The sequence below is a fragment of the Kockiozyma suomiensis genome (assembly GCF_038497685.1).
Source record: "Kockiozyma suomiensis strain NRRL Y-17356 unplaced genomic scaffold V2V93scaffold_13, whole genome shotgun sequence".
Classification (NCBI taxonomy): Eukaryota; Fungi; Ascomycota; class Lipomycetes; order Lipomycetales; family Lipomycetaceae; genus Kockiozyma; species Kockiozyma suomiensis.
In genome coordinates this window covers 338,786-351,888 of record NW_027117676.1, presented here as the reverse complement: position 1 = coordinate 351,888, position 13,103 = coordinate 338,786, and the positions used below count along the sequence as shown (strand labels likewise).

At 43.3% G+C, this 13,103-nt stretch overlaps 6 protein-coding genes across 6 annotated transcripts; 4 read left to right on the top strand and 2 right to left on the bottom strand.

Moving 5' to 3' along the window:
- On the bottom strand, positions 1-2,163 carry V2V93DRAFT_401664 (fatty acid desaturase-domain-containing protein). Its single transcript, XM_066912593.1, has 4 exons — positions 1,976-2,163; positions 1,374-1,532; positions 598-1,349; positions 1-552 (listed from the first exon to the last, which is right to left on the bottom strand). Exons 1-4 carry the CDS (start codon positions 1,986-1,988, stop codon positions 154-156), a joined length of 1,323 nt encoding a protein of 440 aa, XP_066764059.1. The 5' UTR covers positions 1,989-2,163; the 3' UTR covers positions 1-153.
- A 19-nt stretch (positions 2,164-2,182) lies between these two features.
- Positions 2,183-4,225, top strand: V2V93DRAFT_72934 (uncharacterized protein). The gene is made up of 3 exons (XM_066912775.1): positions 2,183-2,457; positions 2,520-2,577; positions 2,761-4,225. Exons 2-3 carry the CDS (start codon positions 2,526-2,528, stop codon positions 3,966-3,968), a joined length of 1,260 nt encoding a protein of 419 aa, XP_066764058.1. The 5' UTR covers positions 2,183-2,457; positions 2,520-2,525; the 3' UTR covers positions 3,969-4,225.
- Positions 4,226-4,912: 687 nt separating this feature from the next.
- V2V93DRAFT_374294 (uncharacterized protein) lies at positions 4,913-5,449 on the top strand. The gene has a single exon (XM_066911203.1). It carries the CDS (start codon positions 5,040-5,042, stop codon positions 5,385-5,387), a length of 348 nt encoding a protein of 115 aa, XP_066764057.1. The 5' UTR covers positions 4,913-5,039; the 3' UTR covers positions 5,388-5,449.
- Positions 5,450-6,711: 1,262 nt separating this feature from the next.
- Positions 6,712-8,760, top strand: V2V93DRAFT_388149 (major facilitator superfamily domain-containing protein). The gene is made up of 2 exons (XM_066912320.1): positions 6,712-7,258; positions 7,320-8,760. The coding sequence occupies exons 1-2, from the start codon at positions 6,854-6,856 to the stop codon at positions 8,589-8,591; spliced, it is 1,677 nt and encodes a 558-aa protein (XP_066764056.1). The 5' UTR covers positions 6,712-6,853; the 3' UTR covers positions 8,592-8,760.
- A 135-nt stretch (positions 8,761-8,895) lies between these two features.
- On the top strand, positions 8,896-9,947 carry V2V93DRAFT_374282 (glutathione S-transferase). Its single transcript, XM_066911202.1, has 3 exons — positions 8,896-9,054; positions 9,126-9,395; positions 9,453-9,947. The coding sequence occupies exons 1-3, from the start codon at positions 8,971-8,973 to the stop codon at positions 9,867-9,869; spliced, it is 771 nt and encodes a 256-aa protein (XP_066764055.1). The 5' UTR covers positions 8,896-8,970; the 3' UTR covers positions 9,870-9,947.
- V2V93DRAFT_374279 (uncharacterized protein) lies at positions 9,891-12,854 on the bottom strand. The gene is made up of 3 exons (XM_066911201.1): positions 12,663-12,854; positions 11,080-12,589; positions 9,891-11,017 (listed from the first exon to the last, which is right to left on the bottom strand). Exons 1-3 carry the CDS (start codon positions 12,756-12,758, stop codon positions 10,017-10,019), a joined length of 2,607 nt encoding a protein of 868 aa, XP_066764054.1. The 5' UTR covers positions 12,759-12,854; the 3' UTR covers positions 9,891-10,016.
- Positions 12,855-13,103: the final 249 nt, after the last annotated feature.

Sequence of the window (13,103 nt, the reverse complement as noted above, 5' to 3'; positions counted from 1 at the left end):
CCCCCTTTTTTTATCATTATTAGTGTCTATTTTGTACACGCAAAGTCATCTAATAATTTATCTACAATTTCATAAAAGCCCCATTTATGCCATATCTATTTATGCCAAAACTATCCAAAAAAGAAAAAAAAAAAAGCACACCAAACAAATTAATCACTCCTTCTTTAAAGCTATTGTCGTATCTCCATCATCGCCAACATCGTCATCATGGATAATCTTTGCTTTGTTCAACTCGACAAGCGGTCTCGATACGATTTTTCCCTTACTGAATGACGAGGTTGAGCCACGTTTAACACGACACCACAGACTTACGTCTTTATCAAATACAAAGTCCCAGATCACTCTAGACCAGCTTTCATGAAACGGTAAAGGTTCGTAAAACTCATGAGCGATTTGAGTTAGTAGTGGAAGACGCGTCCATGGGATGTAGGGGAAATCGTGGTGCTCATTGTGAAGACCGACGTTATAGGTGAACAAGTTGAGGATGCCGTAGTATGAATATGTATCTGGTGGAGTCATACCTGAAGATATTTCCTTTGGGTTGAGAATGTACTGCGCCTTGTTAATATATAAAAGAAAAAAGTAGAGGGAACGTACATGCTCAGCAATGAAATGGCCAGCTAGAGGATGCCAGCTACCAGCTAGGAAATCTGACATGATAAAATACAACAACGGCATCCAGCCAAAACTTCTGACAAGCACAAAATCAGCAAGCAATTGCACGACAATATTGAGCAAATGAATCGAAGAAAACGGCAAAGTCATGACAAACATTGGTCGTAAAGCATAAAATAGGATCTGAAAAGTTGCAAAAAAAGCTTTTCCGGCGAGATTAGAAAGTACGACTGCCTCTAACTTTGTAGGCAGATCTGCGTCCAAGTCTGCATCGCCTAGATGCTTATGATGAATAAGATGATAGGGTCTAAAGCTTGCACTGTATGGTATTCCAATTGGCAGATTTGCAAAGATTGCAAAAAGTCGATTGTGCAGCGGTTTCTTGAATCCGAGGTTATGGCTTAATTCGTGAATACAGAGAAACACGTTTTGATTAGCTGTCGCTCCAATGACATAAGCCAGCAGCCAAAATTTCACACTTGAGAGAGAACTATCGCGTAAGTAATAGGCAGTCGCAAACTGTAACGCGACGACGCATGAGATTATGTATTTAGTCAGAGGTTCGATGCCGCATAACTTTGTAACCTCGGGGTGAGCCCGCATGATGCGCATGCGACGCGTGCGATGCGGTTCCTCTTGATATGTCCAGTAAAAGTCATCAGCGTGCTTTTCTAGTGCGAGTTGTTCATCTTTAGAGAGGTTTCCCGTAGCGATGGCGGCTGCAACCGTTTCGTCTATCGAGGAGATTGAAGAAGTACTGCTGGAAAGGTCTGAGGAGGATGACGAAAAAGAAGAAGAAGAAGAGAGTGGCTCAGAGTCGATAGGTAACGGTGACGGAGGACGGGAAGGAGGGGAAGAAGGGGAAGAAGCCGGTTTGACGGGAAGGTAAAATATTCTGGATCTGTATTTGCTGAGGTCTAATTGCGTAGAAGCAGAAGTCATGACGAATGAGAAAGAAAAGGACTTTCCTCAAAGACAGGGCGGACCAAAAGACTGATATAAACCCCAGAAAAAAAAACAAGAAATGGAGAAGCGGTTAACTGATTAGATCAGGATGATAGGATGTATGGACGGCTGCAGCGAAGGGGTTCGAGACCCTCGAGCAAAGTACGCGTGTTCACTAACATCAGGGCCAGGCACACCGAACGTCGAAGGTCGAACAAGCAGAGCAAGCAGAGCAACAAGCAGAGTAAGCAGAGAAAGAGTGTGTGCATGTGTAGAAACAGTAGTTTATTAAATTGATATATACAATATAATACATCCACAGCTCTGCTAGAATCGGCATATGACTTGTTACATGCAATAGTACTCATTCTCGGTACAAAGCACGAAGCAAGGGTCCTGTCCCGTGACTAATCACTATAAAGATCCATTACTAATAACTATAGCTTGGAATGCGGGCCGGTCTTTCGTCTTCCACTTGTGCGCTCTTCGTCATCGTCCTCTTCTTTCTCTTCTTTCTCTTCTTTCTCCTGTTCTCTAATCCGCTATTCACAAATCTCCAAATCTAGTACAATTCGCGACGCTGATCTCACGGGTCTGAACCGGGTCAGAAACCCTGCAACCCCGTTCTGCACAATGCGGCACATCATCACGCATTTATGCTGCACTAGCTTCCATCAGGAAAGAACAACACTGCTGCAGATTCCGCACTAGTCCACGTTGGGTAAAATTAACACACCGGGCAGCCTGCGCCAATCCGGGCTGGCCTTTTCTCGGCCGCGCCGGCTCTTCTCTTCTCTTCCTCACCTTCCTCCTCCTCTATCTTCTCATCTCCATCTTCTTTATCGTACGTATTCATTCTTTTTCCTCTTCTTCCAGTTATAGCACTATTCAGAGCTTGTGCTCTTCTTGAGCCTTTCTTTTTTAACCCCTTTCCTGGCACTCGCTGACATATTCCACAGTCCGCCATGTTTGGAAAAGTCTTTGTTGCTGCACTCGCCCTTGCGGCCGCCGCCAATGGTATGCTTTGTCTTATTTTCTGTTTACAGTTCTTCTATATGATCTTTTTTTTGTTTCTTTTGCTTGTATTGTATAAGGGTGCAGTCGCTCTTTGGCGAATTCGGGGCCCGTCGTGTGGGTCCGGGGCGGTGCATTCCTCCCACTCCTTTCCCTCAATATGTTGGCGTACTAACTTTTCTACAGCCCAGTCGGCTACCGCCACCTCCACTGCCTCGGTGTGCAAGCAGAGTGAGGTCACTGCCACTGCCCAGGCTGATCTCGACGCTCTCTCTGGCTGCTCTACCTTTGCTGGTAACATCATTCTCGCCGAGACCCTCGGCTCGGCTGCCATCAACGGTATCCAGGAGATTGAAGGTAACCTTATCTGCAAGAACAACACTCAGATCAGCTCCATCACTGCTGGCTCGCTGGCTTCTATCGGTGGCTCGTTCACTCTCAACGGTCTCACCGTCTTGAGCACCCTCTCTTTCCCCTTGTTGACCTCGATTGGTTCTATCAACTGGGTCACCCTCCCGGCTGTCGACTCGCTCCAGTTCACTACCGGTGTCACCGACTGCGATGACATCTACATCTCTGACACCGACCTCTCGACTCTTACTGGTATTACCCTCGAGACCGTAAACACTCTTTCGATCAACAACAACCTGAACTTGAACCAGATTGAGATGCCAATCACGTCGGTTTCCGATCAGGTCGATGTTTCCTACAACGGAGAGTGCGACATCTCCTTCCCCGACCTCATCTGGGCCAACAACTTGACCTTCCAGGACGTTCAGTCGGTTTCGACCCCCAAGCTCTCGACTGTCAATGCTTCCTACATCTTGATCTCAAACAACTTTGAGAAGCTTTCGGCCCCTAACCTTACCACTGTCGGTGGTCTTTCAATCATCAAGAACGACAACCTCGAGTCGATCTCTTTCCCCAAGCTCTCCACTATTGGCTCGGCCGGTCTCGAGATCTCCAACAACACCGAGATTGAGTCGTTCTCGTTCCCTAAGGTTTCTCAGGTTGCTGGTGCCATTGTCCTCAAGGGCTCGTTCGACAACGCGACTTTCCCTATGCTTTCTCTTGTTCGTGGTGCAGTCACTATTGAGTCTGATGAGGACTTTGACTGCTCGGTCTTCAACAAGCTGAACTCTAACAATGACATTCGTGGAAACGACTATGTCTGCTCGGCTGCGTCGACATCATCTTCGTCCGCCCTTTCTTCGTCTGCCACTGCCACTTCTGGATCTGGATCGGCTTCGACTACCGCCGCCTCTTCCTCTGCTGCTGCCACCACCTCTGCTGCATCGACTTCTTCGACCGGCGGTGCTGCTGCGTTCGTTCCTAACACCTCTGGTGCCGCTTTTGGTGGTATCATTGCGGCCATTTTCTTTGGCATCTTTTAAGTATACTTGGAAGGGTATACTTCAAAGAAGGGAAGATAGAACATGAAGAGTGAAACGATTACGAAGTTTAGGAATTTGAATTGAACTGATTGGATAAACACTGGTCTGTGTTTCTTTTATTACTAATGATTTTTTAATTCTGAATAGTCAGGAAGGTTTTTTTTTTTTAATTTTCTGTTTTTGGACCGCCAGTGTTTAACTGTTTTTCGTTTATTATCATTATTATTATTTTTATTATTATTATTATTATTACTGTTATTTGAATTGATAAAGTCAGAGTCAAAAAGAGTGTTCTTTTTTTTATTTTTGAGTGAGAAAGTTTACTGGGCTGAAGATGAGAAAAGAGTAAGACGACCGCTTGTATTAATCCGCATTAAATGTATATTTAGTCTTTTCAAAGATACAGTTGGTGTAATAAGATGAATAATTAGTAAATTGACCTTATAAAAAGAGTAGAGAGTAAGAAGATAAGAGGTTTTAGATAGTGAGAGGGCTCAGCTGATTGTGGCTTGCATGAATGTGTGTATGTACTACTCGAATGCGAGTTTTTTTTTTTTTTTTTTTTTTTTTTTTTTTTCTTTTCCATTTTACCTACTTTTACATTCTGGTTTTCCTGTTTTTAGTCAATACCAATTAGGTAATTTCCAAAAGAATTCTAGCGATGAAAGGATATAAGTCAAATCGATTGAGCAAATTGAGATAGAATACATGATACGACTAGAAAGGCGGATAAGACATGCCTCGGTTGCCATGGCAACGTCGTATGGATTGCACCTTTTTGATATGCTCTGGGTACAATATGTGATTCGATGCTTATATGATTAACACATCGGTTAAATTATAGAGAAATGAATAATTGACGACGCCGTCTTATTAATACCGCTTCTCGGCTGTGTTTTATTTTAGTGTTGATGTGATCCACATTGAAGTTTATGAATAAATCCGTGAATTTAAACGCAATAGTTGAAAGCAAATCAAACTGTACGGCATCTTCAACATAGAGCTGTTTGCATCTACAACAGTAATCGGCCTTACCATCTATTTAGTAAGCCTTAGATTTCGTAATTGATTATGGATAGAATTAAAAATAGCCGTCTCGTCTGTACACTCGGAATTCATTCTGACCCGGTTCCAATTCACATCCTTTTCTTCTTTTTTTTTTCTCCGAAAACTCTCGTTCTTTTTTACAGTTGTGAATTAAATCAAAAAAGAAAAAAAGAAGGTCATACTAATCCGTCGACGGTTGTAGATCATAATTGTTGGAAGATTTGCGACAAGCAGATGCTGTTTATCAAATTCATCATCACATTCTTTCATGTACTAGCTTCAGAATTCATGGTGTCATCATATTCGAGATTTGCAATTAACAATATTCATTCACAAAGCAGCCGATACAATACTACTGCACAATATCAATAGATTCAGTTATAACTAACAGTGATAGTTGTGAAAACATTGAAATTGGCGATTACGCATTCCGTTTTCTCTTTTTTCGATATAAATTTGCAATTGAGTTTTCAATCATTTTAAAAATAGAGTCGGTTCGGGACCCTCTATTTTCTGCTTCAGTTCATGAACCTGCTTACTAATTATTGGTTGAGTGGATGTGAGTGAATTTAATCGCTCGACGGGTACTCTTACTTGTCAGAAGCTATAGTCATTATGTATCTTGTGACTATTCTCCGTTATTCTCATGCGGTTGACTCTTCTAGCTTATTTTCCTACAAAGAACTAAAGTCAGCAGCTATTAGTAAACTACGCAGTCAGTGCTGCGTTTATGTAATTGATTATATAATCGATGGGCAATAATCTATGCGGCTGAAATGGCATTATCGTCATTCATAAAGTCACGGGATCATACTGCTCAAGTTTGTTTGAATGTAGATATGCAAGATAATTGACATGGCTTGATTTAACATTATAGAACAAAAACATAGCTGCTGTTGATATCAAGTTTGCTATAGCACCAAGTGACGCTGAGATTAAGAAATTCTATACTCACTTGAAATTATCATCATCATCATCATCATGATACTAGTACAACTACTCTCGTCAGCGTTCATCAAGTAAATAATCTGCTTATGGAAATAACCTGCTTATTGATCATAAAATAAAGCATCAAAAGTCTATCGCTTGAAGAAATGATGTAATAAGTAGAATTGTTCCTTTATGTCGTGGTATAGCATACTTTTCAATCTCTCTTAAATGCTTTCTGTAATTACGTATATAAGCTTTATCAAATAACGAATCTTTCAAGGATCGAACCTCGAGTCTCTGAATCTGTCTTGTTTAATTGGTGCGTATTTGTATTCATAACAAATATGCAATACAGCAATGAGCTCCCGAGGGGGGTTCCGAGCCGATTCTCGACAATTGCGTTACAAAATGTACATACCTTTGGCTCTGATTTAGTAGATTTTCTACTGAATGATGTGTATTAGAAGTTAACTCTATGAAGCTCACAGCACGGTATATTCACAATGCTTCTGTATTGGCATTTACCGATAACGATTCAGCATTCTCCGCTTACTTGAATTTATTACCTCAAAGAAAGTATCATCATTCAACATATGCAATTGATAAATTAGCAAATAATCTATTGCAGTTAATATATAACTGGTCGGACATTTGAGAGAGAAGGTAATTTACTAGTCAAATCAACATCTGTCGAGTCTTGCTTATCTGAGAGTCAAAACTTTAATTGCTGAGTCCTGTGGCAGATTCCGATTATCCTCTTCATCCTCTCTTCTCATATTCAGTCAACTGCTTTGCTTTATTTGCAATCAATTGATCAATTATTCACAAATATTCTAATTCCAAAAATTATTTACTTTTATAGAGCTCTTATCGCGTCTTTCTGTTGTGTTTAATAGACTAATTGAGTCATGGCTACAGCTCGCGAACGTCGCAATTCCCTAATCGATCAAGAGACCGCCCGTTTACTAGGAGACTTCGACGAGCGCGACGACGAAGCTATTGCCAGCGACAGTGAGACAACTGCTGTTGATGCAGATGATGTCGAAGCTGCTATCGCAGAACAAGAAGTCAACGAGCTTAGCACTAGAGCGCTCGTCACGCTCTTTTGTTCGTTATATATCGGTGTATTTCTCTGTGCCCTTGACGGAACTGTAATTGTTACTTTAATTTCACATATCGCTTCGGAGTTCAATGAGTTTAGATCAGTTTCATGGATTGCTACCTCGTATTTGATTGGTGTCGCTGCTTTCCAGCCTTTGTATGGCAAGGTTTCGGATATTTACGGACGAAAAGCGTTATTAATCTTCAGTAATGTATTTACTCCTTTTTTTTAAATCTTTTTGTTTGATGGTATAGTCGCTAATTCAGAAAAAGGTGGCATTTGCTACCGGCTGTATCCTCTGCGGCCTTGCTCCGTCGTTGTGGTTCCTTGTCTTTGCGCGCGTTATTGCCGGTATCGGCGGCGGTGGTCTCAACTCTCTTTCAGTAATCACTCTCTCAGACCTTGTTCCTCTACGTCAACGTAGTTTACTACACGGTATTGGCAGTGTGCTTTATAATTCTGGCGCAGCTACCGGGGGAGTCTTTGGTGGTCTTATTACCGATGCTGTTGGCTGGCGATGGGCGTTCTTTATCCAAGTTCCATTCGTCGTGATTTCTGCAATTACTATTTCCTTGAATCTTAAAGGAAAGCCTGCATCCGAAATGGACTCGGATAGACTCAAACGTGTCGACTTTTTGGGCTCGTTCACTCTCGTCACTGCATTGACTTTATTCTTGCTGGCAATGTCTATCGGAGGCAATTATCTTCCGTGGACGAGTTGGATTATTTTTGTCTTGTTTACGGCATCGTTTGCATTCGTGGCTACGTTTGTGCATGTCGAGCTTAAGGTTGCCGCCGAGCCAATTATTCCAATTGAACTGCTCAAAGACCGAACTATCGCGGGATCTGCGATTGCGAATTCTTTGATTTTTATGATTAGTTATTCGCATCTCTTTTATGTGCCAATCTATTTGATTGCGGTTAAAGGTGTTTCTGCTACTGCGGCTGGCTCCAACATTGTTTCAAATTTTATCGGTACTGGTATTGGAGCGATTTCTACAGGTTCGTATATGCGAGCTACCGGAAAATATTACCGCGCAATGCTCTTTAATGCAACCATATTATTTGTCGGATGTATTCTCGTTAGCACTTATAGCGAACGCACCGGCACATTTACTCAAGTTTTATTTCTGCTTGTCCCCGGTATCGGATTCGGTTCACTTCTAACGTCAACTCTCATCGCGCTAATTGCATCCGTGCCGCAAGAATTTCAAGCAGTGACTACTTCAATCCAATACGGATTCCGTGCTATCGGATCTACAGTCGGGGTCGCTGTTGCCTCGGCAATTTTCCAAAATGTGCTGGCCAGTCAGCTAATTGAGAATATCACTGGTCCAGGTGCGTCGGAGATTATTTCTCGGATGTTGGATTCCGTTGAGGAAGTTGAAAAATTACCGGAAGAGTATAAGGAGATTGCGATAAACTCATACTCTGTCGCTTGTCATTGGGTCTTTTATTTCGCAGCCATTTTGGGATTTTTGAATATTATCGCGTGCTCGATTATGAAAGAACATACTTTGCACACGACTATTCAGAGACGTTGATTGGAATCTGAGATTATTAGAAAAAGGAATAGAATCGGCCGAGATATACGGAGATGTGGAGATATGTGGAGTAGTTTTTGAGAAATATTATAAATGTCTACTTTTTTTTTTTTTTTGGGATTTGTGTATAGTTAGTTATAGAACGATTATAGATTATTATTTTCTCTTGCTTTGTATTCTTTCTAATAACTCTTAGTAATATGCATTGATTAACTAGGGGTCGAGGATGTATCAGCCGGAAATGATCAGCTTTTTATTGATCAAAGCCGCACCGGCAAATTGCCGTCCTCATAAATACCAACATTGATAAGCAGCCGTCTGCTTCTTTTTTATATTCTGTCTATATTTTGACCAGCACTCAATTGATTACGGAAAGAAAATGACTAAACCTACTGATCTTACTCTCTACACTGCCTCGGTGCCTAATGGCATCAAAGTCTCGAGCGCGCTGGAGTACCTCGAGGTGTGTCTACGACTCTCGTTCTTGTTTTTTTAGGAAAATGAAGTCAAAGACAATATTAATGAATGATTTAGATTCCCTACAAGATGCGCGCTCTCGATTTCAGTACTCTTGAGCAGAAAGAACCTTGGTACCTTGAAATCAACCCAAATGGTCGCGTACCGGCTATCGTTGATGTCGTCGACGGCAAGAAGACTAGCGTAATGGAATCTGGCGCTGTATTACTTTACATCACTGATAAATATGACCCCGCGAATAAATTAAGTTATCCGCATGGTTCGGCGGAGTATTATGAGATGATTGAGTGGTTATTTTGGCAGGTTGGCGGACTTGGTCCTATGCAGGTACTTTACTTCCTTTTATATTCTCAGATCATTATCAATTCTAAGGCATAAATCTAGGGACAAGCCTCTCATTTTGTAAGGTACTGTCAATCTGACAATCCCGAAGTCCAAGCTTACGGAACAAATCGCTACGTGAACGAGACTCGCAGACTTATGTCAGTTCTCGAAACTCGTCTCCACAAACAAGCCGCCAAAGGCAGTAAATACCTTGTCGGCGACCATCTCTCTGTTGCCGATTTAGCTTGTTTAGGATGGGTTCTTTTTGATACGTACGTCGGTATTGAATCTAGCGAGTTCCCATTATTGAACAAATGGCAGGATGAAATTAGTGCCATTCCACTTGTTAAGAAGGGTTTGGACGTGCCGAAACCGTTTACGATTAAGGAAATGGTTAAAAATCCTGAGGCTATGGCTGCTGCTTCTGCTACGGGTAGAAACTGGATTCAGAAAGGTAACGAGGCCGAGAAAAAGTAGGAAAATTACTTGAAGAAATTATGACGATTTTTAGAATGATTGCATTATGTTAATTTACTATGTCAAACAGTAACACCCTATAACTAAAGAAAAAAAAAGAGACAAAATAAAACCAGACAAAATGAAAAAGAGTCAGATGATGGCACTCTACATCACAGCACCATTATCGACATTTCTCAAAAATCCGGCTACTCTAACCATATCAACCTCGCCCGGATCACTCTGTACAGCCTGCACAAGTCCTTCGAGCAAAGAATCCACATCTTCTTTAGCCACCCCGGTACATTTCGCAACAACACCTTTAAATTTCTCTTCCAAATCCGAACTTCTACCTCGTAAATCACGAGATAGGGCGGATAAGTTGTTGCGGTTTCGCTTGTATGCTGCAATTCTTGCGCGAAGAATAGGGATTGGTGGAAGGGGTCCGGTGATTTTTAAGGTATGTAGTCGTTTTGATGATGGCGATGGAGATTCTGCGGGGACGGGAGTTGGGGCTGTTGTTAGTGTAGATTCTGTGGATGTTGTTGTTAAAGGTGGCGGTTGAGAGTCTGCCGTAGTTGTCGTAGTTGTTGCTTCCACCGTCGGCTGGAAAGGAGGTGTTGACGGTACTGTAGCAGTGTTTATTGGGATCACCGCGGGTGTATCATCAACAGTTTTCTCAGGCTCCTCAACTTCAACAATCTCGAGTTTGAAAGGCTTATCCGCATCCACATCTGACAAACCCTTATTCTCATCTTCGTCATCGACAGATGGGCTATCTATAGCATCCAAATCAGCCATAGTAACGTCGCCCCCGTCATCAACATTCATGACCTCGTCTGACGCCGGCTCTTGTTCGATTTTCCTATCACTTTCTGGCGCTCCATTTTTTCCTTCCAATTCGGTAGATATAGCTGCTCTCTTTGATTTAGAGGAAGCTTTATACCGTGCGTCTTCTTCTCGAATCGCCATTTCAAGATTCCGGTCTCGTTGCGATAATTCGTTTAGTTTGTTGGCTTTCTTGCGTAGTTGGTCAGTTTTAGCGCGCGACTGGGCGAGAACTACTGTTGATTCACGCAGTTGTTGATGTAGTTGGTCTAGAGAAGTTTGCTTGGCTTGTAGTTCTTCTTGAAAGTCCTTGTCAAGTGTGGAAATCATTGATGTCATGGCTATACAGTATTATGTTAGAGTGATAGTTTTGAAAAAAAATAGAGAAGAACAGACAACATACATGCTATGATATCTTTGCTCTTTTGCTGCACAGCAGGCGGAACAAGTGCAGCACTCCCGCGCAACCACTGACTAGGCGGCAGCAGCTGCGCGCCAACCTCTGGTCCAATTCCAAAATCTACAGGCCTTAAACCCGCACGATTAGGTATACTTGCGTCCGCGCCTACTTCAAGTAATTGCTGCACAATGGCTTTATTTCCGATCCGAGCGGCGATATTTAGTGACGTATCCCCGTTCTTGTCCCGCGCGTTTACTACTTCCGACATGAATTTTCCAAGCCCAAGTCCGCCTTGCTCTGATGATCCGTGTCGTACGATCCATTCGAGTAAACATTCAAGGTAATACCTGCTCGCTGCGGCGCGACCTTTGATACCGGCCGTTAACGCGATATGGTGTAGCACCGTTCGTTTAGATTTATCGGCAAGCACGATCGCCGGATGAAGCAAATCCAATACGGCAGGGAAAGTAGCTTGATCAAGGTTATTCGTGACCGTGACGGCTCTCACGAGGGCTGTTTCGCCTATATAATTTCCGCGACGCGGGTCAGCGCCTCTAGCGACCAAATCGCGCACGAGCTGCACGCGAGCAAGTGCTGCAGCCCAATGCAGCGATGCGTGGCCAAGATCATCAATAGCAACGTCGACATCAACGTGAGGTGTATTTGCGCCATCTAATAGTGATATCTGAGATACCCCCGAGGTCTCGTTCGTCATGAAGATTTGTGTCATGATTTGTTTGGATTGATCGTACGTAGGTCCAAGATTGTACTGATCAAGTGGTTCGAGAGGCTGTTCGCGAGTATTCGCAGATTGCCGAGTCAAATCCTGCGGTTGCTGATGCTTTTGCTGAGACAAATGATCTGGGTCGGTAGCAGTGACGCCGCTGTCTGTTTCGGTGCGCGAACGCTTACGAGGCGGTCCATCGCCATACGCAAGTTCTTCTTCATCAACGTCAGTGGCAGTCTCGCCTGAAAAAGATACCATGACCTCGGTTGACTGTCTACTAGCTATTTCGTTTGCTGCTTCAGCACGCGACGCAGCTTTACCTAACGCAGTGAGCGCGGCAGTCGCCGATACAGAAAGCGGTGCAGCAAATGATTGCTGGCTGCCTTGTGTCTGCGACGTCATACTGCTCTGCGCGGACTGCACTGCGTACATCTGTTTCCGTCTTGCAGCCATTGCTTGCTCCTTTGTCGGCGTTTGCTCGCTTTGTGGGGCTGCCGGGTCAAAGTCAAGAAGAGGCAATAAAACGTCTTCGACAGCGTACTGTCGACAGAATTCGCGGCCGCGGAGAAATGGAATCCAAGTTCCTTGGTATTTCCCGTATCCTCCTTGTACTTTCTCGTGCTCGCCTGTGTGGATCTCCTTTTCGAGGATCTTTGTTCGACGGCCTTTGTCGACGCCGCCGACTTTGAGGATCTGGGTTGCATTAAGGTAGGAATCAGACCGGCGACGCATGACCGCCACGCCGTTCACCATCATTTCGTAGACTGGAATGCCAGAGTACACGGCCTAAAAGAAGAAGTTCATGTTAATTTTATCACCAGCACTTACAAAAAAGGGTGTAATATGCCACCAGACGTACGGTATAGATTGAAGAGGTCGCCGGAGCCGCCGCTAATTGCTGCGGAGGCGGGGGAGTCTCTTGCGAGTGCGGAGTCGAAGTGCGCGACCCGGACATCCTTTTTATTCGTAATCCAGTTGTACTATTTACCGGATTAATTGCGCAATTCTAGATAACTGCTGCAATAAACAAGTAAAGTGGTTGCTTGAAGACTTGCACGGACGAGAGGAGGCGTTCTTTCACGCGTCGCTTTGTCGCGCGTGCTGCGCTGTCACAAGTACGGATAATTACCATAATAACTTCATGTTTTATCATTACCATTATAATATTATTATGGGGGCGTGGTTGCGGTGACCGAAGCCACCAAATAAGGTACTCTACGCTAACCAAATGCAGTCACGCGTTCAGAAGCAGCAATTCTGGACTGAGATCGGCATATTTTATCTGATTCTTGCTGTATTA

What these genes read in the sequence shown, in the direction of transcription:
- V2V93DRAFT_374279 (XM_066911201.1), bottom strand. Translation starts at nt 12,758, where the DNA reads ATGTCCGGGTCGCGCACTTCGACTCCGCACTCGCAAGAGACTCCCCCG. An exon ending in CGACCTCTTCAATCTATACC is followed by an intron (nt 12,590 to 12,662) that starts GTACGTCTGGTG and finishes TTCTTCTTTTAG; the next exon opens with GCCGTGTACTCTGGCATTCC. An exon ending in GAGCAAAGATATCATAGCAT is followed by an intron (nt 11,018 to 11,079) that starts GTATGTTGTCTG and finishes AATACTGTATAG; the next exon opens with CCATGACATCAATGATTTCC.
- V2V93DRAFT_374294 (XM_066911203.1), top strand. Translation starts at nt 5,040, where the DNA reads ATGGATAGAATTAAAAATAGCCGTCTCGTCTGTACACTCGGAATTCAT.
- V2V93DRAFT_401664 (XM_066912593.1), bottom strand. An exon ending in CTCCTCAGACCTTTCCAGCA is followed by an intron (nt 1,350 to 1,373) that starts GTACTTCTTCAA and finishes TCTCCTCGATAG; the next exon opens with ACGAAACGGTTGCAGCCGCC. An exon ending in GCCATTTCATTGCTGAGCAT is followed by an intron (nt 553 to 597) that starts GTACGTTCCCTC and finishes AACAAGGCGCAG; the next exon opens with TACATTCTCAACCCAAAGGA.
- V2V93DRAFT_72934 (XM_066912775.1), top strand. Translation starts at nt 2,526, where the DNA reads ATGTTTGGAAAAGTCTTTGTTGCTGCACTCGCCCTTGCGGCCGCCGCC. An exon ending in CCTTGCGGCCGCCGCCAATG is followed by an intron (nt 2,578 to 2,760) that starts GTATGCTTTGTC and finishes ACTTTTCTACAG; the next exon opens with CCCAGTCGGCTACCGCCACC.
- V2V93DRAFT_374282 (XM_066911202.1), top strand. Translation starts at nt 8,971, where the DNA reads ATGACTAAACCTACTGATCTTACTCTCTACACTGCCTCGGTGCCTAAT. An exon ending in GCGCGCTGGAGTACCTCGAG is followed by an intron (nt 9,055 to 9,125) that starts GTGTGTCTACGA and finishes TGAATGATTTAG; the next exon opens with ATTCCCTACAAGATGCGCGC. An exon ending in GCGGACTTGGTCCTATGCAG is followed by an intron (nt 9,396 to 9,452) that starts GTACTTTACTTC and finishes GCATAAATCTAG; the next exon opens with GGACAAGCCTCTCATTTTGT.
- V2V93DRAFT_388149 (XM_066912320.1), top strand. Translation starts at nt 6,854, where the DNA reads ATGGCTACAGCTCGCGAACGTCGCAATTCCCTAATCGATCAAGAGACC. An exon ending in CGTTATTAATCTTCAGTAAT is followed by an intron (nt 7,259 to 7,319) that starts GTATTTACTCCT and finishes ATTCAGAAAAAG; the next exon opens with GTGGCATTTGCTACCGGCTG.